General features: G+C 34.9%; 1 protein-coding gene across 4 annotated transcripts in view; it reads right to left on the minus strand.

The window, feature by feature from the left end:
- Positions 1–25,256, minus strand: part of LOC128206098 (uncharacterized) — a 33,889-nt gene extending 8,633 nt beyond the window's left edge. Inside the window, exons 1-3 of one of the 4 annotated variants that reach the window (XM_052908269.1) lie at positions 25,102–25,246; positions 21,549–21,674; positions 128–255 (exon numbers count right to left, since the gene is read on the minus strand). In XM_052908269.1, the coding sequence (XP_052764229.1) occupies positions 128–251 (124 nt within the window). In that variant the 5' untranslated portion in view covers positions 252–255; positions 21,549–21,674; positions 25,102–25,246. The other 3 variants (XM_052908268.1, XM_052908266.1, XM_052908267.1) reach the window with 3 other exon arrangements.
- Positions 25,257–25,460: the final 204 nt, after the last annotated feature.

The following is a 25,460-nucleotide window of genomic DNA, read 5'->3' on the forward strand; positions in this document are numbered from 1 at the left end:
TCTTAAGATCTCTCTTTAAGATGTCAATATCTAATCCATGTGCCACGTGGCTGGGCCAATGTTGACCCTAGGGGCACGATTTGAACAAACTGGATAAATTACCACTCGCTGATGTGCGCTAAAATACCTTTATCGCTACTACCACTACTATCCTCTTCATCACTACTATCCTCGCTATCACTTTCCTTCCCGTTTACGTGCAGTGATCCGAAAACTGCGACGAGGGTCACAAGTGCCAGTAAAATATGCATGGTGCTGAAACAGTATACTTATCAATTAAAGATGTGTCTTGAACTCACAGCATCTTTCGTTCTCATCCGTTTCATAACATTTGTACTTGTATTAGATTTACATTGTATTTGACATGTATTGATGAATAAAATATATTTAAACTAACTCACAGCATATTCAATTAAATATAGCAAATCAATCGTTATCAAAGACACTGCGAAAAGCGAAAAATCGTTATGAAAGACACAGAGAATCATTTGTTATGCAAAGCACAGTCAATATATATAAAAACATGCTTGAATATTTAAAACAAAATGCAACATAATTTATTTATGAGATATTGTTACAAAATATTACCATGTTTTCCTTCAAGAATTAATATTTCAAACACTTGCCCTGTTTATTCTGAGGAACAAAATATATATTTGGTGTGGCCTAAAAGGAATTTTCAGCCGATGTTTCTTTTTTTAAGGTACTTAAAATGGTAAAACAAAGTGTGTACAAAAGTTCAGTAAAACAGCTATATATTGGAAGACATATGTTCATATTGCTCGAGCTGCCATATCTTATCCAGATAAATCAGATGTACCCATGTTCAGGTCTTTGTAAATGTTAATAACGTTGTTAACGTCATCGTTGTTAAATTTCAAATATTTACTGTTATGAACATTATATAGTTAAGATTGTCATCAGCTATATAATTCTAACAAGATTTGAGACATTTGTTTCAGCTGTACTTGTTTATAAGATAAGAGATTTCATGTTAAGAAGTTAACTACGATGAATTTAGTCACGTTTTTAACAATAACAAAGTTCTGAACTATCGGCCAATTGTCTGTTGTCAATTGTCTTCGGAGGAGTTTACTCCGCGAATTGCCGAAGAAACTTGAAAAGAATCTCAGTTATAATTGATTTTGCTTGCTACATATTTCAATCAATTATGATCGTTACAGTAAATTGCTGTTTTTTTTCTTATGCCGTTGAATTTAATTATCAAATCCACTTTCGATAAAATAGTTGGTAAACTTTAAAAAAAATGGTTTTAACTTAATTAGCCTACCAGAAGAATGCAGTCGCTTTTGCCAATGTACTCCAGAACGATATGTTAGCTTATGGTGACAATGTTGGAATCATCATTACTGAATAATGGCAATTTATTTATACATTATTCCCGAAAAAAGACAATGATACTCTTTAAAGATTTCCGGAAAATCACTATGTGACTGATGTCAAATACGCGTTCAAAGTTTACAGTTGAATCATTCTTGTCTCAGTTGAAAATTCTCCAAAACGTCAATAGCTATTTTCAACTACCAATGATAAATGCTATATAATTATAAACTATTAATCACGCGCACGACGTCACTGGTCATGGTTTAGAATCGTGTCAAAATGTCGGCTTTAAATAAATACATAAAGTGTACGTACTGTAGTAATTTAAGTAGGATAAACACGAATTACTTCTGAATAAGAAATACTTATTTTTTGCTTATCTCAACACTTAGTCAATCAGTTCATCAGCACCCATTCACATAACACTCCGCGGTTAATGAGCAACTCCGAGGTACTCAGGGGAGACGAGAAGTGACGAAACCCGTCTCTTAGCGTTGTAAGTAAGCAAAACAATAATTTAAAACCAGCAAAATACGCAATCATGTTTTTGAAGGTCTTAGTAATAGATACAGTACGAGTTTTTCTTCAAAAGAGTCACGCACTTCACAATTTGTATAAGTAGTACCAGTTGTACTTCCAATAGCAGTACCAATTATTTAATCTGCAGCATAATCAGTAGTTCAAGCAACAGTAGCTCAAGCAGAAGCAGTACATGTAGTTAACAAGAAGCAGGACCAGTTGTGCCAGCATTAGCAGTAACAATGTACAAATATAAGCAGTATTGGTAGTAACAGCAGCATCACTACCAGTAATTTATGTAACAGCATTATCAGCTGTATCAGCAGTTCCACTGGTATAGGCTGCAACAATACCAAATGTTCAAGCTAAAGCAGTTCATGTTGAAAAAACAGCAATATTACTAAAACAAAAGCCAATGCAGTGTCAGCAGTACCATTATCAGTAGTACTAGTAGTTCAAGCACCAATAGTACCAGTACTACTAGCATCAGCAATGTCCGTATATATTGTAGCAGAAGAACTAGTAGTACAAACAGCAGCGAAACATAAGTATATAAATCAGCAGTACCAGTATTACAAGCTTCAGAAATGTCAGTGTACCTTATAACAGAAGTACCAGTAGTAGAAGCAGCAACAGAAACAGAAGTAGATGAATCAACAATACCAATATTCCAAGTATCCATTATACCAGTAGTACAAACAGAAGCTATAAACGTAGGGCAAGAAGCAGCGGTACCAGTACTTTAAGCAGCAGCAATACCAGTAGTTCAAGCAGTTACAATAGAACAAGCGGCAGGAGTTACATTAGTTCTAGCAGCAGCAGAAATAGAAGAACAAACACAGGATTTCCAGAAGTTCAAGCAGCAGTAGAACCAGTACAACAAACATCAGGAGCTCCAGTGGTTCAAATTATATTATATCAGTAACAGCATATCCATAATCAGTAGCATTAACAGTACCTGTAGTACAACATTAAAAACACTTCAATAAGCAGCAGTACCAGTATTTTAAGCAGCAGCAATAGAAGTAGTTCAAACAAAATTAGTTACAGTAGTACAGGCAGCAGAAGCTGCAGTAGTTTAAAAAGCTGAAAAACCAGAAGTACAACTAGTCGAACTATCAGCAGTGCCAGTTGGTAAAGCTGCAGCTGCGCTTTGAGTTTGAACAGAGGCAGTTACAATGGTTTAAAAGTTAATCATAGAACGATTGTTACATAATTAGTTACTTTTACCATACATTGTAGTATTAAAACGATGTGTTTTTTCGTCAAAGAACTTTTAATTTTGTTAAATGCGTAATTCGTTTCAGTTGATACACAAACATGCGCTATTGAAGAAATTGAATATAAAGTTGAGGATGTCTTTAAAGGTTAAATGGTTCTCTCAAATTAACTTTAATATATACGTATGTAGTAGCGTTATTTCAAACCTTAACAAAAAAAATGCTACAAGTAGGAAAAGTAATCAATTCTTGTTAATTTTATCATTAAGTGTCGGATGCTGCTTGTAGGTAGCAGTATTATATTCTTGATAATTTTATAAGTAAATGTCACATGCTGCGAGTAGGTAGAAGTAATATATTCTTGTTAGTTTTATCATTAAGTGTAACATGCTGCTAGCAGGTAGCAGTAATATATTTTTGCTAATTTCATCATTAAGGGTCACATGCTGCACGTAGGTATAAGTGATATATTCTGTTAACTTTATTATTAAATGTCACATACCGCGTGTAGGTAGAAGTAATATATTCTTGTTAATTTAATCCTTAAAAGTCAAAAGCTGCACGTAGTTAGAAGTAATATATTCTTGTTTATTATATCATTAAGTGCTACACGCTGCCTGTAGGTAGATTTTACATATTATTGCTAATTATATGAATTAGTGTAACGCATTGCGTGTAGGTAGAATTAATATATTCTTGCTCAAGATATCCCTGACTGTGACACGCTGCTTGTAGGAAGAGGTAATACGCAATACATTATTTGAAGAAAGAAAAAATGAATCTATTCAAAATGCTTATGAGCAATTATATCAATGCATATGTCCCTATGCATTATTACATTTTATAAGAGAAGTATTAAAATCTTTGGTTCAGCCCTTACCTTTGACCTCTAAACAGGATTTATTTTTTATTTAGTTTGACTACTGGGCTTTTCTTGTTTTCATTGTATTATTTACAAATGGTCAAATGCGAGTGAAATAAATTAAATCTAAGTTTAATAACAGAAGCTGCGACTTTGATAGCAATCTAGTCCCCGCCGTTACAAATGTTACCTTTTTTTATTAGGAAAAATCGGTTGACTTGTACGAGTCTTTGTTGTCAAGTGGAATAGGTGGCTGTGACGGACTAACAGTGGTGAAATTTAAAATCAGTTTTCATCTTACGGTACTTGTTTTATCATTGCAAGTAGGACCAGGCGGTCGAATAATGAAGACAAAAGGTCGACGGTGGCGACGAGTGTTAACGTGTCATGTTTGAAAAGCATTTGCAATAAATACAATTGAAACAACACAGCCAAGCCAAGCAGTCAAATGATGAACGAAGACATTTTAGATGCACAATGTTAAGGCATAACGGACACTCAACCAACAAGAGACACACACTGTCACACAAACCATTAGTACAGCTAAAACAAGCGTCAAAATAACAAAATAACGGGGTTTATGTTTAAACTTTTGGCTACTGAGCTTGTTTCTGTAGTTTTTCACATAAGTATTGGACACATTATTATGACACTTTTATGATTGCTTCTGTAACATGCGCATACTTGATTACATTTTTTTCTAATGAATTTCTGTTGTTTTTATTATAGCTGGAGAAAAAAGGATATATATTTGCCAAAGAATAATTTTGTTGTGCTGTTTTGATAAAAGTTTGATGTTTGACTAATTTAATAACCCCAAAATGGCATAGAAGTGTCGTTACGCTTTTTCGTTTAAAATTAGCTATTTTTAAAAATATGTTTTACAATGACAGACTATTCATTCATATGCTCATAAAGTAACAATTTGTGTATGTGTAATTTATTAAGCTTAACGTTACGACTTATCTGACATCAATTACTTGAAACTATCTTATACCCTTTACTAAAATGCATTCAAGTCTTTATATCTTTATATGAAATAATACAGCAATGTTAGTGTTTATGAACATGTTAAAGTTGCTCTTTGAATTCAATTAAAAACGTCCACTTTGCTGTCAAATTCATAGGAACTAGTTTTCTCCTGGTTGTCTCTTCTCTGCCATTATATACAGAACCAGTTAATATGTCTTGGTGAGGTGATTTATTTGTTAAAAATATACAAACATGCTTGACCTCTTTGTTTAATATTTGTGAAAGTAATCCTAGTAAATACCAGTATTCCACCCGTAGACACTATGTACCATCCGTACCAGACACTGGTTTTCACTTGTATGCCTTTATGAACGGAACCAGTTTATATGTCTTATTGAGATGGCTTATTCTTTAGAAATACAAAATACATTATTTATCTTTTGTTTTACATTTTGTGAAAGTTTTCATAGTAAATACCAGTGTCCAATCCGTAGACGCTATGTACCATCCGTAGACACTGGTTTTCACTTGTCTGCTTTTATGAACGGAACCAGTGTATATATCTTATTGAGATGGTTTATTCTTTTGAAGCACAACTTACATTATTTATATTTTTGTTTTACATTTTTTGAAGGTTTTCATAGTAAATACCAGTGTCCCTTCCGTAGACACTATGTACCATCCGTAGACACTGGTATTCACTTATTTGCTTTTATGAACGGAACCAGTGGATATGTCTGATCGAGATGTGTGTTTTCTCCGAAAACATACGATATATTAGTTATCTTTTTTGTTCTATATTTTGTGAAAGTTATCGTAGAGAATGTCAATGTCCAATCCGTAGACACTGGCTTTCTCTCGTATTCTATCATGTACATAATCGTTTATATGTATTGGTTTATTGACTTTAGATATATATATATATTAATATTTATCTTTTTGCTTACGATCTGTAAAAGTTATCCTTCTTAATGCCAATGTCCCATCCAAAGACACTGTCCAATCCGAAGACACTGTCCAATCCGAAGACACTGTCCAATCCGAAGACATATATATGAAATAAAGGGAATGTCCTCAAAAGCATCAATTAATTCCGTTTCATCTTTTTTGATTTTGGTCAAAAGACCATATCTTGCAAAGATAAGTATGATATGTTTTTCCAAATAACCGGTTATCTAAGGCGTGAAAAAGTATGTTTCCGGTTTCATGCCCAAAAATAATAGAAAAAGTTGTTCTGATAGTCTTCATTCTTTATTTTGCTATTATTATATTTTTGACAAATCATTTCTTGCAATGTTTCGGTTACCTAAAACCAATATTTATATGCTTAAGAACATATATACAATCAGTATTAACATTACTGGTGTTGTTGAAGGATGAACATAATTCATTTTTAACATAAAAAAGAAAACAAATGTATTTTACACATTTTATCATTGTTTCTAAGTCGTGAATTCCCATCGACTGTACAAATCCTTTAACCATACTATAACAGTATTAGTATTTATATTATGCTGCAAAGCAAACATAGATGTTAATGGAAAGGCATGTTTAATACAATATCCAACAAATGGTTTTAACAGAAGAGCATACAAAATATGTAGAAAATTTTGAACTTGTTACTAAAGATTTTTGATGTAGAGATTCGATGTAGGTAAATCAGAGATTTTATTAATTTCTCCGATAATAATGTGACACATTTGTGCTTTGAAGGCCACGTGTAATAATTTAGGATTAAGACTTTATGGCTAGCCCCACACACCTTGCCATTTCCCCAAATCCCTCAATTGTGGCCGATTTATCCAATAACGATGGCTAGTTTTAACGTCATTATCTATTACATGACTTTACAATACAGAAACGCATGAGTGCTCGTGTAAATAATATAGGATTTTTCTCGGTAAAGATGTTAAGATGGTAAATAAACAGTAAAGCTCCTGTCTAAAGAACAAAACCAGACAATGTTTGCTCCGAGTAAGGGACTATCATGACCATCACCAAAACTGACATGCACACATACAAAGTGTGCGTATGTTTGTGCGTGTGTGTGTTGGGGGGGGGGACGAATAGTAAAAGAGAGAGATGTTAGCAACAACAGAGTTAATAAAAAGTTCAACACCGCGCGTGAGGTTTGAAGAGGGAATAATAACTAAATTGATCATTGAAGAGCACGCACAAGATAATTGTCGCTCGGACGCGATCAACGAGACCCTCTTTGCAAGAGAGATCATCTCTATTCCTATGACCACGGAGGTATGTCCTTCGGCACTGAAGTACTTCACACTCTTATTGAGTTTATACTACTCAATGTGTGTTTTTGTAGCTATTTTTTCGTCGACATAATCACATGAAAGTGACTGATAATACTTATTTTTTTGTTTATGTTGCCATGTTTAAATAAGATATGGTTATACGTATACAATGGTTTCTACTGAACCCTAATCTATAATGACCATTTAAATGTGTTACCAATTAATTGCTATAAGTTATGAAACAGTGCTTTTTGAACGATACAGAAACAAGTCTAAAATAATCAATAATAATTTTTTAAGACAGTGCTTTCTCAAATATTGTTTTTCATTTTTTTAAGTTTCAAAACAGTTCCTAATATAAGCAACGTTTATTATATGGCTGGTATGTGGCATCTGTTAGATAAACCAATCAATTCCATTGATCCATAATATCTGCTGTCTGACGCTCGTATGCACATGATTGTAGGTGTCAGCTACCAATGCGGTTTTAGCTAATTATTTTCCTTCATGAATAACAATTATTATAGCAAATTTATACATTTTTCGACGTTTTGGAATGATCGCATGGCACTCCATGGATCATTTGTGTATTGAATTGGTCATTCGACGCTCAGACTGGATCAAACAAACATAGTATTCAAAATTATCAGTAAGCATGTGTGAAATTAATAAAGGTTCGATAGATTAACTTTTTCATGGGAACATGTCACTTGATTTTGTGGCAATTAATTACAACGAGCAGCTGGAATTAAGCAAACGGGAGCTCTCAGTGAGTTTATTGGACCTATCTTTCCAGTCTGAGTATTTTCGTAGCAGGATGCCGGAAGAACCACATGGCAAGTATACAGACACACCACATAACAGGGACACTGGGACATGTCGCAGTGAAGAACCTGAAGAAATCTACAGTGGTGGTACAGAGCGAAAAGCAGCACCTGCGGAAACCTTCGTCAACCCGGGACGTACTTCCGGTGCTTCCGGACCCGTATTTCCATCGAGGCTCATGGTGACAGGCATGCGGGAATCTTTCGTTCCTACGGTTCCTAACAGTATTAGCCCCAGCAGAAACAGTATCATAGAAATGGCGGCAAACCCAACTGTTTCACATGTGGAAAAAAGAGACACTTCCGGCGCGAGTGTGAGAAAAATACACCAAGCACTACCAGGTTCGCGAGGAACGCAGTTAAACAGACTAGCCATCTGTAAAACACATGCAAATACGATGAAAAAGACGACGATAATGCTGGCCCCATGTGCATTTTATGTTTTATTTTGAACTTATTGACATTTCCTTGGTCGACGCCCTGAAACCGGTTTAAAAACCAATCAAGTTCTTACTTAGCTGACCTTGCAAATGAGGTCATTCAAATAGTGAACAGACTCAAGCGATGTTTACACTGTACGGGAGGCAACCGTACAAGCACCACACAAACATCAAATATCAATACATAACGGCATCTTCGTCTTGGTACGGTCAATGAAACATGAGTTCACTTGGACATGAGGCTACAGGGAGATTAAACTAGTATATGTATACATAACCTCAAACAAGTCCCAACTTTTATCAATAGATACAAAGCTAAAACTATAAGTCTTTTCTGAGCAAACATCAGCTTGAAAACAATGAAAAAGAAAATGAAACTAACATTTAAACTAACACTATATAAAATAAGGCACTGCATTCAATGGGCTCTTGCCGGACAGTACCAAGTAATCGTACAAACCCTGAAAATCCTCATTAAAGTTTCACGGAAAAGCTCCTAAGGTGGCCCTGTATGAAATTATTTTAAGCCAATGTGGTTCGTAAAAGTATTGGCGGACAGGGGCGGGGCTAGTTTATTTACTATATCACTATATCGAAAACTCTGAAATTCTTCTCCTCAAAAACCATTGTACAAACGTCAGATTGATTTCACAGAAAAAGTTCATTAGGTGGCTCTTTATTAAATACCGTCAAAAAATATTATGTCTTTAAACTGGGCCAACAGAGGCGGAGCTAGTTTTCATTATATAATTTATAGTTAAAATAATTTCCGCTCTAATTATAGAATTACAGCACGGTTTAGTAATGTGTATATGGTAAAAAAATGTTATTATTTAATTTTGTACTAATGTTTGCTCGAAAAAAAGACAAATTTAATTGTTCATGTGATTTATGGTCCTAATATATTTGGCTGACAATATCAGAGACAGTATGGTACAAACATATGGATACTCCCGTGATTGGGGAAATCCGTACCTATAATTAACCATCCAAATATCTGCCAGGCAATTGTCCTGACAATATCAGCACCTACGTCTGTGTTAAAATGTTAATTGAATATAACACAACTTAATACCTTATTGGATGAGTGCCGAAAAATACAAATTGAGTAATGTGTTCGATAAATGTTTATGATAAAGCATTTTGAAACCAGCAAAAAACAAACATAAAATGTAAATCATTTTACTGAAAACAAAACTCCTTTCCGTTTAGACAAAGGATTAAAGATATTCAGCGAGACACCTTATTATTCTCAATATCTTCTTCTTCATGGTTTGAAGTTATAATACATTATTTGCACATTGAGCATTTACAAGAGTTCATGTACGGATCGGACTTCTAAATTAGATTTTGGGAGCACCTTATTTCCTCAGGGACGCTGTTCCAAACCAGAGTGGCCTCAAAGCAGTTCTTCAAATTTATACTTGATTTTACTCATGGCACATCTACACAGTTTACATATCTGAGATTAAAATGTATTACAAGCTACAATGTTTTGGACATTATATGGTGAGAAACCGTACAGACATTTGTAAATTCCCAATAGCGATACCACTTACTTCGCTAAAATGTTGGCAATTGAACTCTATGAAGAAGACTTTTATAAGTTAAGGTGTGATCTTTGAGAACAATTCTTAAAGCTCTATATTGATTTTTCTCTCTTTACTTTAAACAGTTGCAGTATTTTGTTGTCCCTTTTTCATTACGATTTTGCATTTATTTAAGATATAAACACCTCCTTGTACATCGATCATATTGTAGCATATTTTTGTAATAGATCAGCTGCGCATGACGTCGAATTTTACCGCATTAATGACGCAGTGTGAAACATAAAAGGCTAATGGCTTCCTTAAATTAGTTTAGATTTGTTCTGTACGAATAGTTTAAGTCAACAACTTGATTAATTGTTTTAGCTTGTTTGGAAATACAGTAATACATTTGTAAATTCCCAATAGCGATACCACTTACTTTGCTAAAATGTTGGCAATTGAACTCTATGAAGAAGACTTTTATAAGTTAAGGTGTGATCTTTGAAAACAATTCAAAGCTCTATATTGATTTTTCCCTAATTTGTCTCCGTTGTTCTTATTACAAAATGCCAAAATGAAAGGAAAGTAGTTGAATTTGGAAATGATTAAAGATTTTAAGATAATAAGCTTAGTATTGATTGTCAACAATATGCTTAGTATTTGAAGGATATTAAGTTGCTTATTTGCATTTTTTGCAAATCTAAATTAAATAAAACAATCTACCTCAACTCCTAAAAACATAAATTGCTATTTACAAACTGATTAGATATGATATATATATATGATATATATTTATGATTAGATATATTAAATTACTTTGTTTCTTAGCAGACTTTGAGCACATTGAAATTGCCTAAAAATTATCAGGGTTAGCCTGCATTTAATTGAAAGTAAACCATTTCATCAAAATGTTACTTTATTCAACATCATGATTGTTATCACACACAGAAATAGTATTTTATCTACATAATCATACAAGGTTGCCCTATTGATAGCATAGAAGATGCCAATGAGAATGATGTTGAAGACTAGAGGCCCTAATATTGATCTTTTTGGCACGCCTTTCAGGATGAATACCCACACATTGTTAATTTCACCAAGTTTGACCCGTTTTTGTTTGTTTGCAAGATTGCTATGTATTAGCTGTCATGCTGGTGCTGAGAGACCGTATGCATTAACCTTGCCTGAAGATTAGATCATGGTGCAGGCGGTCAAATGGTTTGAATAGGTACATTAGAACTGCACCTCGCTATTTGTTCTAACTTTTTCCAGTTTTCTACCAGCCCTATCAGGGTAGTTTGACTTCCAAGTGTTTTATATACTGTAAAACCATTTATATTCGTTGGCATGAAATTTCGTGGTTTGCCGAAAAATATCAATTTCGTGGGTACTTGAATTCGTGGTTTTTCATTTTTGAAAAAAAAATCGAAACTGCGATCATTCTAGATCGTCTGCATTATCTCCACGCGCTGGCCCGTGATTTCAATCTTCTACGTCACTCGGTTTATGACACTCGCTAAAGTGCAGTACGACATGCCAATTTGTGCATATACCCATGTAAATTATCGATTTAATTGGAAATCAAGGTCATAAAAGAAGACGTACCCTGATCATAAATACAGATATGCGAAGCCATTGAATGCCATTTAAGAATTTTGCAAACTGTGAAAACACCGAGAATGTCCGTAATTTTGAGTAAACAATCCCTATAAAGATTGCTGATGTCTACAATTTCAATCACTTTTGAATATCATCTCATTTCAATATTTATTCACATGTTTTTGTTCAATAAGTATACTGAACGCGTTGTTTTGTACATTGTCACGTTAGGTGCTCAGTAACCTCCAATGTAATCGATTCATTATTTCATTAAAGAAAAACATCTAGAACCGACACTCATCACTTACATCTTTTAAACTTGGAGATTTTCATGGACAGCACATGTTTAGGCACGTGCTTCAGTCATTTAGTTCTTAAAAAAAACACATTAAAATGATTTGGTTTATTATTTGTTAAAGGCTGATATAATACATTTACGAAACAATGATAGTAAGATATACAATGAGAGGGATATTTACGCTGTATACTGTGGCCTCTGTAACGAATAAACTAGACTATGTAAATAACAAGGTTATTGAAAAAGTGAATAAAGGGTTTATATTTCGTGGGATCTTGAATTCGTTGATCACCCAACCCACGAAAAGCACGAACATTAATGCCCCACGATCATTAATGATTTCACAGTAGTATATATGCACTGTGCTGTTTGTGGAGTTTTGTGCTGTTGTTCCATGATTCTTGTTTGTGATTTTCTGTGTGTACTATGTCTTTGGCGTTTACCCTGTTCCTTTAAACGGGTTTTGTGTTTAAACTTTTGGTGGCTACTGAGCTTGTTTCTGTAGTTTTTCACATAAGTATTGATTTCCATTTATTGTTCTAAAAGTTCCACTCCACATTTAGAGAATGACAAAGAACCTAATACTGGTCTTAAGATACATTCAGAAATTCAATTCTCCCCCCAAAAAATAACCATAAAACATTAATTTTATACTTAAATGTATTCATATATTGCATATATGTGCGTAGTTGTGTCCGTCTTAATTATTGCACTTATGGGACGTATCCCCTTTACCATGATTAACCCTTTTATGAATAACAAAAACGACAAATCTTCTAAAGATACACTAGTCAAAATAAGGATGGTTTGTATTTTAAGTTAAATTGCATTAAGCAATTCAATGACAATTCTCTAAAGTGACTCGGGCGACATAGCATTGGTGATAATTGAATAAAAATATCAATTCAAGGACATTTCTCTAAAGTGACTCGGGCGACATAGCATTGGTGATAATTGAATAAAAATATCAATTCAAGGACATTTCTCTAAAGTGACTCGGGCGACATAGCATTGGTGATAATTTGATAAAACTATAAATCCATGGACCATAACTCTAAAGTGACTCGGGCGACATAGTATTGGCGATAATTGGATAAAAATATCAATTCAAGGACATTTCTCTAAAGTGACCCGGGCGACATAGCATTGGTGATAATTGGATAAAAATATCAATTCAAGGACCATAACCCTAAAGTGACTCGGGCGACATAGCATTGGTGATAATTGAATAAAAATATCTATTCAAGGACATTTCTCTAAAGTGACTCGAGCGACATAGCATTGGCGATAATTGGATAAAAATATCAATCCAAGGACATTTCTCTAAAGTGACTCGGGCGACATAGCATTGGTGATAATTTGATAAAACTATAAATTCAAGGACTATTCTCTAAAGTGACTCGGGTGACATAGCATTGGTGATAATTGGATAATAAATATCAATTCAAGGACCATAACTCTAAAGTGATTTCGGCGATATGGCTGGTGAACGAACATGGCCGAAATATTCGGGTGGTGTTGGGAGTGCACGGTTGCGCCTATAACGCCAAATCCTAGAGAGGGCCCTATAGCTCGAATTATTTAATTGACATTCTGTAGCCGCAAGTAAGACCTACTTCACACACACACACACACACACACACACACACACACACACACACACACACACACTCATATATATATATATATATATATGGAATAGTCTTTTTTACCTATATTGTTCTTGACAATACTACAAGTGATTTTAAATTCTAAATTACATAACAAACACTATAAACGTAAACTTATTTTACACAGTCGTAGCCGTATTTTTTTGTGTATTTTATTTTACGGAAATAACCGATTTGGCGATAACGAAAACTACTGAACGCAGTTTCGTCAAATTCTGATAAAGTTGGTGTCCGGCATTCACGCGATAAATATAATTTGTTAAACCAAAATGTAGTTTTATCACATTTCCGTCTACGTATAAGGCTCCTAGTAGGAGCAATTTTAAAAGAAAGTAGTGATATTCTTATACACACTTGTATCCGGAAAGGGCTCCGCAGAGCTGCACTCGGTTTTAAGCCCGTATATAGTAATCTCAAGTACAAAACAATTTTCTAAAGATCTGTTTCAAAACTGATATCTGAAGACATGTCTTAAATCTGGTATCTGAAGACATATTTAAATGCAGATATCTGAAGACATGTTTCATACAGATATATAAAGACATATTTCATACAGCTATCTGAAGACATTTTTAAAACAAATATCCAAAGACATGTTTCAGAGCAAATATTTGAAAACGTGTTTCAAAACTGATATCTGAAGTTACGTTTCAAAATTAAAAGATAAAGACATATTCAAAGATCCCGAACGACCAGACAAAAATGCAATATTCTATATTCTACTACTTCAGTAAACTTAATTCTAACCTTTTATCAAGCATCATTTTGATCTCTTGGTAAATAGATATATAACGAATGCACAATTAAATCCCCAACAGTTCATGTAAAAATGATTCCAACGTTTAGCTAAACGCCAAATTATGTTGCTATATATCATGACAATATATAAACATCCAGACTTAAATAAAACCTACTCGATCATACTTGAAAACCAACTGTTTATATGCATCGACATTTAATTCTGCATAATCATAGATGAAATCAAACAGCATGATTGCATGATTACAACTCCCTTGCGTTCAACTATTCTGAAAAAAATAAATATTAAAACCTCGCTCTCCATGATAGATTAAAATGGCATAGTGATAAACATAAAAGGTTGATGGCTTTGTTTGAATTAGTTTAGATTTATTATGAACGAATTGATGTAATTGATTTTCTTGTTTACACTTACAGTTTGAGCGGGATCAGAAACATTTCAATGTAAACGGCACTTGATTGAACTGTTGCTCCATGATCACTTTGGTCAAGGCGTAGATGTCATGTTCATTTTATCATACATATATATTGTTTATAAGATATAATGATAGGCTTCTTTACTTAAACCAGTTGCAGTATTTTGTTGTCCCTTTTTCATTACGATTTTGCATTGATATAAGATATAAACACCTCCTTGTACATCGATCACATTGTAGCATATTTTTGTAATAGATCAGCTTCGCATGACGTCGAATTTTACCGCAATAATGACGCAGTGTGAAACATAAAAGGCTAATGGCTTCCTTAAATTAGTTTAGATTTGTTCTGTACGAATAGTTTAAGTCAACAACTTGATTAATTGTTTTAGCTTGTTTAGAAATACAGTTTTACCGGTATCAAAAATGTTTCAAGACGAACGGCACATGATGAAACTTTTGCTCCATTATCAATTTGGCCAAGGCGTAGATATTATGTTCATTTTATCATACTCGTGTATATTGTTTATTATTATTATTATATACCATATTCTATAGCACTCTTTTTATACATAAAATATGTTCAAAAGTGCTTTACAATGTAATATAAAACAATAGACAAACTAAAATGCTTATAACAATATTAACGCTAGTCAATTAAAACAAAATGTTTATGCATAGTACATATGTACAAAATTAATATAATATAAAAGTTTGAAATAACTATAAAATAATAGAATAATAATTTCAGTGTTAGTGAAAACCAATAGAATTTAAAGATAAAGTAACAACAAGCAGTTAAATCCTTGATAGATCCATGCACTCGGAAATAAAATAACAAAAACTCTTATCGTCCATAATAGTGTATAAAATAGTGGGTTTTCAGAGCCTTCTTAAAACTTTACAAGGTGTTGCAGTCTCTGATGTCAGATGGGAGGGCATTCCATAACTTAGCTGATGCTGCCTGGAAACTTCTGTCACCATAACGCGCCGTCCGACATTTAGGCACAACTAACGTCAATGACTTATTTTCCGACCTCAGATTTCTGGATGCTCTGTATATTTCTAACATGTCAACAATATACGCAGGCGATTGGTCATGGAGCGCTTTAAATGTGTGTGTTAGAATTTTGTACTCTACTCTGCATTGCACAGGGAGCCAATGTAGTTCCTGTAGCACGGGGGTTATATGGTCGTACCTTGCTGTCCTCGTAACAATTCTAGCTGCCGTATTTTGAACAGTTCGTAGTTTGTTCAATATCTGCTTTGGGACGCCGTACAGGAGAGCATTGCAGTAGTCTATGCGAGATGTAACAAGAGAGTTAACCAGAGATTTGGTTGCGTTCAGTGTTAGATAAGGTCTTATATGGCCAATGTGTCGCAATGGTGCGTAAGAATTCCTACAAACACTATTGACGTGTTGATCCAGCTTCATGTTTGAGTCAAGATAAGCGCCCAGATTCCTAACACTTGGTGATTGTTTGATTACAGAGCCATCGACGGTGACGGAAGCATTTGAAACTGTTTTTGAGTTGTGCTCAGATGAGAATATGATTAATTCTGTTTTTTCCGCATTTAGCTTTAGCATGTTGTTGTTCATCCATTTCACTATGTCATTCAGACAGTGTTCAATGCGATTGACAGATTCTTCAATTGAAATCGTGTTTAATGGTTTGAACGATAAGTATAATTGCGAATCGTCCGCATAGAAATTGTTGTCCAATTCATGGTTTCTACAAATAGCTCCAACAGGCTTTGTGTACATTGTATAGTTTTTGGGGTCAAGAACAGACCCTTGGGGTACGCTGTTCATCAGCACTGGGTCCGAGAGTTCACCGTTAATGGCTACTGTTTGATAGCGATCACTGAGGTAGGACCTCATCCATGTAAGTGGTGTCCCTGTGATACCAAAGTGATGTTCTAAGCGAGTAAGAAGCGTCTCGTGGTCAATTGTATCGAAAGCAGCCGACAGATCTAACATAACTAGAATAGTTACATTATTTCTGTCCAGTGATTAAAGAATGTCATTTTGAACTTTCAACAGTGCGGTTTCGGTTCAGTGGGATTTCCGATAGGCTGACTGGTTGACTTCATGAAGTTCATTGTTTTTTAGATGATTTTCAATTCGGACATCTATCAATTTCTCCAAGATTTTTAATATAAAAGGCAAATTAGACACTGGCCTGTAATTCTTAAGAACATTTGCATCTAGACTTGACTTTTTTTAGAAGTGTCTTATTCGTGAGTGTTTGAATGATCGTGGCACATATCCAGACTGTAGTGATGTATTTATGACTTTGGACATCACATGTGTAACCTCATCAAGACATTCTTTAAGAAACCATGTTGGAATAGGATTCAATTCACATGATTTACTGGCTGACTTACGGATTATCGATTTCACTTCATCCTCCGATGTTGGTGTAAACTCATCATATTCAACTCCTATATAATCAGTTTCTATATCACCAACACTAGATGAAGACTGCTTTTGTGAGGTAATATTGTCTCTGATATTTTCGATCTTCCCAATAAAGAAGTCGCTGAAATTCTGAGCAAGCTGTTTTGGAGACGAATGCAATGGTAAAATTACCTCATTTGTGTTTCCAAGAAGAGTTTTAGTTATTCTATGCAGATTTTTCTGGTCACTCCCAGAAGATTTAATTTTGCTTGTGTAAAAGTCAACACGGGCTTGTTTCAGCATCCTATTTACCACAGCGCATTGTGATCTATAAATGTCATGGTCAATTGAAAGTTTACTCTCACGCCATTTTCGTTCTAATGTGCGTTTCTGATGTTTTGCATCATGAAGCTGCTCAGAATACCATGGACATGAAGGTCTTAACGTGATAGTTTTGGTTGTCAATGGAGCGTGCTTGTCCAAAATTAACGTCAGTTCATTTGAGTATTCTTCAATGAAGTCATCAATATTTGAAGATATTCTTCGAGTGTTAAAAAAATCTGTTTTCCTAATATCGTCTCGAAATGAATTAATGTCAATCGAACGCAACTTTCGGTAAGACACAGTTTTACGAATTGGGGGTGGCTTGGAAGCTTCCTGATGAAATGTAACTGCGAAGTGGTCACGTGAGATCCTTCCGTTGGAATCTGACAGACCAGGATCTATGACTTCAACATTTGAAATGGCATTGTTATTATCTCTGGTTATCATTACATCCAGTGTATGTCCAGCAACATGGGATGGTTCTGCAACATGTTGATGCATGCCAAAAGCATCTAAATTGCTATTAAACATTTTGGTGTCACTATTTGTAGGTTGGTAGAGATGAAAGTTGAGGTCTCCTACAATTACTGAAGAGTTGCTTCTGTAGCATATTTCGATAAGAAAAGGGGCCATTCTTGCTCTAAAAACGTGTTTGCGTTCAGGCCATTTTCTCTTGATGGGGGTGGTCTGTAAATAACAGCAAGCCGTATTGAATGTTTGCCTATGACCACATTGCAATCCATGAACTCAAACTGAGAAAAATCATGGTCTTTGCTTGATGCAATAATTTTGACTTGTATGGAAGCTTTGTGAATGATGGCTACCCCTCCGCCTCGCCTACCTCTACGAGGGACATGCTTCATTTTGTAACCCTCTGGTACTAGTTCGCTGGTGCATGACTTATCTACAGAGCTACCAAGCCAAGTTTCGGTTATGGCACAAATGCCAAAGTCCTCTGTAAGGATGAAATCGATTATGTTTTATTTTTAACTGATAGAATATTTACGGAGCAAATTCGTATGTTTTTCTTCCCTGCTGTTTGTGTGCAGTTGTCGGGCTGAATACGTATTATGTTTCCACCATAGTGCTCACATATTTTAATTGACTTAGTCCCAATATTAGACCCAACAATACTTGTAATTTGTTGAAGCAGTAACTTTAAATTGTTGCTATTTACACCGTTGTTAGTGTCCCATGGTCGCCTAATCTGATTACAACCACCTCAAGTCCCTCTGTATTGTGCTAAGCCAATTTGCTTCAATGATTTGTAAGTCATAGGATTAAGCCTCCTTTGTGCACCTGATAATTGTCCAATACTGTACAGCTCTGCTCTTGTATACACCAACCGTGATGATTTTCGCTCAGTAAAACACATAATTGCTGCAGGTCATGAAATGCTTTTCAAAATATGTCTCCAAATGTTTGTTTAAAATCCAAATAAGTCTAAGATCATTTACAAAATCCAGTTGAATTTTACACCACTGTAATCACAATAAAATAATATCCAATATGTACAACGTTCGGAATATAAGTCCAGATATAAATCACTCAAATCTACTAATATTCAGGAGCTCTGAAAGATGCAGCCTACACCTGGCGCATATGAACGGTATATTTATAATATATTAGGATATGCCTCATATTTATTATATCTCTTTTCTATCATTAAATGTAATGCAGATTCTTGTTTCATTCTGTAGCTGAAAATTAATACATTTCACCTAATACTCGTAATTCATGTTTTTATGTTTCTCAATATTTTTTCTTACTGCTACAAACCTTTAAGGCTAATATATTTACATTCACACTTCATTCCTAAACGATGGTTGTTGTTTATCAATTGCACTTTATTTCTGTATAAAGTGCAATGGCATTTCCCATCGATATCGCGTGCGTTTGTTCGATACGTCTGTCCTGTCATTGGGCGCAATAATACCAAGGGGCGGGGCATATTTACTACGGAACTATTTTTTTCAATGAAATCGTAGTAAAATATTTGCCAATATTGGCAACATGTAAAACTGTGATCTGCAATAAAGCAATTAAAAAAAGATAAGCAACGATAATTTGATTGATTTTAATGTAGATGGTTTCATGATGGATGGAACAGTTGAAGAAACGTTGGTGTTTAAAAAGGCTGTTAAATGTCACGAAAATGCAAAAACAGTTAGTTCAAAATAACCTCTATGACGGGTGCTTGTATGACGTCATGAGTGATGTCATTGAAAAAGTTTTACATTAAGCTCGATTCGGGCCGCAACATAACTCGGCAGCTGCATTTTGTTTCGACGCCATTTTTTGCAGTGTTCATTCGTTTTGAAAGTGTTGTTTTTTTCGAAAATTGACTGGATTACTGGGATTATTTACACGCAATGCCTATTGGGTAATCAATTAATTACCTATTCAGTCATACTTTAACCATTGTTTGTTTTGATAACTAATTTAAGCCTGAAAATTTGGTAAACATGTTCTTGATAAAATGAACAGCATCTTTAGCATCAGAGAAAACATATTTGAAATTTCTTTGTTCATTGCATACGACGTAATGGAATCATGTCCATATAAGTCGTATGTTCTGAATAAAATCGACAGAAATAACTACAGTTCGGAGGAGTTAGTCGTTTTAGACATAATTTAGTGCTTTTAATAGTCAAAACAATTGCAGAAAAAACTATTTAGTAAACACATCAGCTTGCCAGGAAAAGACAACTCAGTAGAAAATATGTAAGTTATATGTGGTTTATTTCATGTTTTGGTATTTGTATGCAGCTACGTTATATTTGCTAAAATATGTTTTTGTGCAAAAGTTAGCATCGTTGACCAACTTTCGGTCAAAAACCTGGTCGCTCAGCCTTCATTGTTATGATGCGGGCCCTGATAGCGCATATGTAAAGCAAAAAACCGGGCATTAACGGCACGTGAATTTACTGAATAATGCACGTTTTCTACCGATAACGCCCGGGTTTTTGCGTTTTAATACACCACGATAACGGACCGAAAACACACATTTTAAGCAATAATACGTATTTATAATATTCTTGACCTTGAAAAGGTAGTAAGTAATCATATAAATAAGGAACTATTTTGTCTGTGCATTCATTGTGGTATAAAATTAGGTTGCGATAGCTGTTCTAATTTACCCACCGTTGAGAACAACGAGAGAAAGAAATAAGAGAAAATGCTCTTGAATAATTAATTTATTTTAGCAGAAATGTAGATTTAAATGAATGTAAATATAAGTATTAAAATTCGACATGTTGCATTTTATTGGGGTATGGTATGCAATTGCGCAGTTCAAAATATTGGTGGAGTCATTCGGACTCCACCCATTTTGAACAGCCCCATTGCATACCATACCCCAATAAAATGCAACATGTCGAATTTTAATCCTTAAATGATATGCAATCGCTTATTCATACAAATCATGTTATTGTACATTTTTAGTTTTGTCAAAGTATGTCATGGAGTCGTCAGTGCAAGAACGTAAGGGCCTATACAGCCTAAGAGATAGTGAGTATTTGGAAATGCGAAACATTAATTGTTTTCGGAACAATGATGTATCAAAACAATGGGAACTAAACTGATAAGCCATGTAGCCCAAAGTTTAACTACGTTTATGTTTAAAGGAACACATCCAAAATTCAGATAACATCAAACAAGAGATACAGCGCTACAAGACAACATACATTACCCAACGAATAAAATATCGTCAATAGAAAGGTTGTAGAACGCTACTTGTGCGGGCACGTGAACGTGTGGTCTACACTACGTCATCAAGATATTGGTTCTTTTTCAAAGTTAAGGTATGTAGTCGATTTCCAGGAGGCATGTACAATTTGTGATCTATGATATACATGTATGAGTAGGTTCGTCCAAGGTGAATGATAATGACAACTACAAGATCACGAGGAAGGTGAACGAGCCTACAGGTACACGTTAAAACATATATTTCGCGGGCGACTCTTCATGCCAACTTTAATATCTACTTGTGCAGGTAGTTATACGTACACGTACACATTATGGTCCACTTTCTCTTTATAGTGTGTTGATGAATCATTGTTTGTTAAATATCTTATAGCTTAATACAGAGTTCTCATTGTTATTAAACTAACAACGAACCTGCTGTATCAGGGCTTCCAGATGATATTCATGCGACTTGTTTGTGAGGTGATGGACCAGCTGCGAAGGCAACGGACTGTACAAGTGCAGCTTCGGTACGGGATATATTAAATGTGTCCATGATATCTGAAAATAACGTCCCCATCGAGATAAATACACCCAGCACTAGCAGATTCGCGAGGAACGCAGTTATACATACTAGCCATCTGTAAAACACGTGCATATACGTTGAAAAAGATGATGCTGGTGTCATGAGCATTTAATGTTTAATTTTGAACGTATTGAACTTTTTCTTAGTCGATAACCTGAAATCGGATTAAGCACCAAACAAGATCTCTCTTAGTTTTCACTGATCATGCGAATGAGGTAATAGAAAAAGCGAACGGACAAAAACGATGCTGACACTGTACGAGAGGCAACCGTACAAGCACTACAAAAGCACCAATTACCAATATTAATACATGACGGGATGAACGAGAGGCAACCGTACAATCACCTCAAAAGCAGCAGTTACTATTATCAATATATGACGGGATGTACGAGAGGCAACCGTACAAGCACCACAAAAGCACCAATTACCATTATCAAAACATGACGGGATGTACGAGAGGCAACCGTACAAGCACCACAAACGCACCAATTACCATTATCAATACATGACGGGATGTACGAGAGGCAACCGTACAAGCACCACAAAAGCACCAATTACCATTATCAATACATAACGGGATGTACGAGAGGCAACCGTACAAGCACCACAAAAGCACCAATTACCATTATCAATACATAACGGGATGTACGAGAGGCAATCGTACAAGCACCACAGAAGCACCAATTACCATTTTCAATACATAACGGGATGTACGAGAGGCAACCGTACAAGCACCACAAAAGCACCAATTACCATTATCAATACATAACGGGATGTACGAGAGGCAATCGTACAAGCACCACAAAAGCACCAATTACAATTATCAATACATGACGGGATGTACGAGTGGCAACCGTACAAGTACCACAAAAGCACCAATTACAGTTATCAATACATGACGAGATGTACGAGAGGCAACCGTACAAGTACCACAAAAGCACCAGTTACTATTATCAATACATAACGGGATGTACGAGAGGCAACCGTACAACCACCACAAAAGCACCAATTAACATTATCAATACATGACGGGATGTACGAGAGGCAACCGTACAAGCACCACAAAACACCAATTACCATTATCAATACATGACGGGATATACGAGAGGCAACCGTACCAACACCACAAAAGCACCAATTACCACTATCAATTTATGACGGGATGTACGAGAGGCAACCGTACAAGAACCACAAAAACACCAATTACCATTATCAATACATGACTGGAGGAACGGGAGGCAACCGTACAAGCACCACAAAAAACAATTACCATTATCAATACATGACGGGGTGTACGAGAGGCAACCGTACAAGCACCACAAAAAAACAATTGCCAATATCAATTCATGATGGGGTGAACGAGAGGCAACCGTACAAGCACCATAAAAACAATTACCATTATCAATACATAACGGGGTGTACGAGAGGCAACCGTACAAACACCACAAAAGCACCAATTACCATTATCATCATGACGGGATTTACGCCTTGGAACGGTCGATGAAACATGGGTTCACTTGAACACGAGTTTACTGAGAGATTAAACTAGTATCTGTACACATAATAACCCCACACTAATCCCAACATGTACCAATATATACAAATATTAAAATCTTTAAAAAATCTTTTGTTAGCCAGCTTCAACTTGAAAATAATGAAAAAGAATATGAAACTAACATTTAAACTGATTTAATTTAAAACTTTACAGTGCCGGCCACAATGAGTCGGTTGAAGGACCAAAATTTAAAAAGTTTGAAAAATCATTTTTTATTTAGTTTTGAGGTTCAATATTTGGAAAGAATAATGTATTTATATGTTGCAGCATGTGAGCTGTATATAAGAGTTAGGATTTTTTACGAAAGAAAATTTTATCAGATGTCAAATAAAAAAGCATTTACGTTTGTGTAATGTGTTCGATATATGTTAATGATAAAGCATTTTGAAACTAGCAAATTAAAATCAAACATAGGATGTAAATAATTTCACTAAAAACAAAACTCCTTTCCGTTTAGACAAATAAGTTAATATATTCAGCGAGACCCCTTATAATTCGCAATATCTTCTTTTTTATTTTTGAGGTTATAATATGTTTTTGCACACTGAGTATTTACAAGAGTCCAGGTATGGATCGGCCTTTTAAATAAAATCTAGGGAGGACCTGATTTCCTCTGTGTGGCTGTTCCAAACCCGAGTGGCCTCAAAGCAGAAACAGTTCTTCCAATTTGACCACTAAGTCATTTTGAGAAGAATTTCACTTATTTTAATTACATGACAATAATCATAGTTCCAACAAGCAATTAAAATAGTCTAAACAATAGTTCCACTCCATATTTAGGGAATGACAAAGAACCTTAAACTGGTCTTAAGATTCATTCAGAAACTCTATTCTATTAAAAAATAACCATGATATATTATTATTAAGATACGCGAGTCAAAATTATGATTGTTTGTTTTTTAAGTTTAATTGAATTAAGCAAACCAATGGCATTTCTCTAAAGTGACTCTGGCGACATAGCGTTGGTAGTAATTGGACAAAAGCTCACATCAAGGACAATAACACTGAAGTGACTTGGGCGATATGACTGGTGAACGAACGTGGCCGAAATATTATGCCCATATACAAGCTGTTCAAGTTGCACTTCCCGCCGTAGCAGAATCCATAATATGTGTCATCTTATGGCTGGTAAATATACATATTTCGGTTTGGGTGGGCAGTGCACGTTTCGCCTATAACGCCAAATCCTGGATATGTCCCTGTTGCTCGAATTATTTAATTGACATTCTGTAACAGCCAATAAGACCTACTTCATATAAATATATGGCTTTTCACCTATTTTGTTCTTGACATTACTAGAAGTGATATGGAATTTTAAACTAAATAACAAACACTTCAAACGTAACCGTATTCTGCACAAATGTGCAGTCTAAGCTGTATTGCAAGGAACTAACCGATTTGGCGATGACGAAAACTACTGAACGCAGCTTCATTACGCTCGGATGAATTTGGTGTCTGGCATTCACGCGCTAATTATAATTTGTGAAACCAAAAATGTTCTTTCATCACATTTCTGTCTAAGTATAAGGCTCCTGATAGGCGCAATTTTAAAAGAAAGTAGTGATATTCTAATACACCCATATAGCCGGAATAGGGCTGCATTCGATTTCAAGCCCGTATATAGTAATCTCATGTACACAACAATTTCTAAAGACCTGTTTCAAAACTGATATCTGAAGACATGTCATAGAACATGTTTCAAAACAGATATTTGATAACGTCTTTCAATACTGATATCTGAAGATACGTTTCTTTATTGAAATATAAAGATATAATCAAAGATCCCGAACAACCAGACAAAAATGCAGTATTCTATACTCTACAACTACAATAAACTTGATTCTAACCTTTGATCAAGCAACATGTTGAAGTCTTGGTAAATATATATATATAACTTTTAAATCCCCAACAAATACTGTAAAAGTGATTTCAACGTTTCGCTTATCGCAAAATCGTGAGGCTATATCCCAGTATATATAATACTGCAGTTTTGAATCAAACCTACTCGGTCATATTTAAACAATAACAACTTTTTATATGTATCGGTATTTAATAATGCATGATCATAGATGAAATCAAACACCATGCGGTTGCATGCTTACAACTATTGCTTGCGTTTAACTATTCTGAAAAGCATATAGATTAAAAAAAACTCACTTTCCATGATAGATTAACATGACATAAAAACGAACATAAATGGTTAATG

Source organism: Mya arenaria, chromosome 10 (genome assembly GCF_026914265.1).
Source record: "Mya arenaria isolate MELC-2E11 chromosome 10, ASM2691426v1".
NCBI classification, from domain to species: Eukaryota; Metazoa; Mollusca; class Bivalvia; order Myida; family Myidae; genus Mya; species Mya arenaria.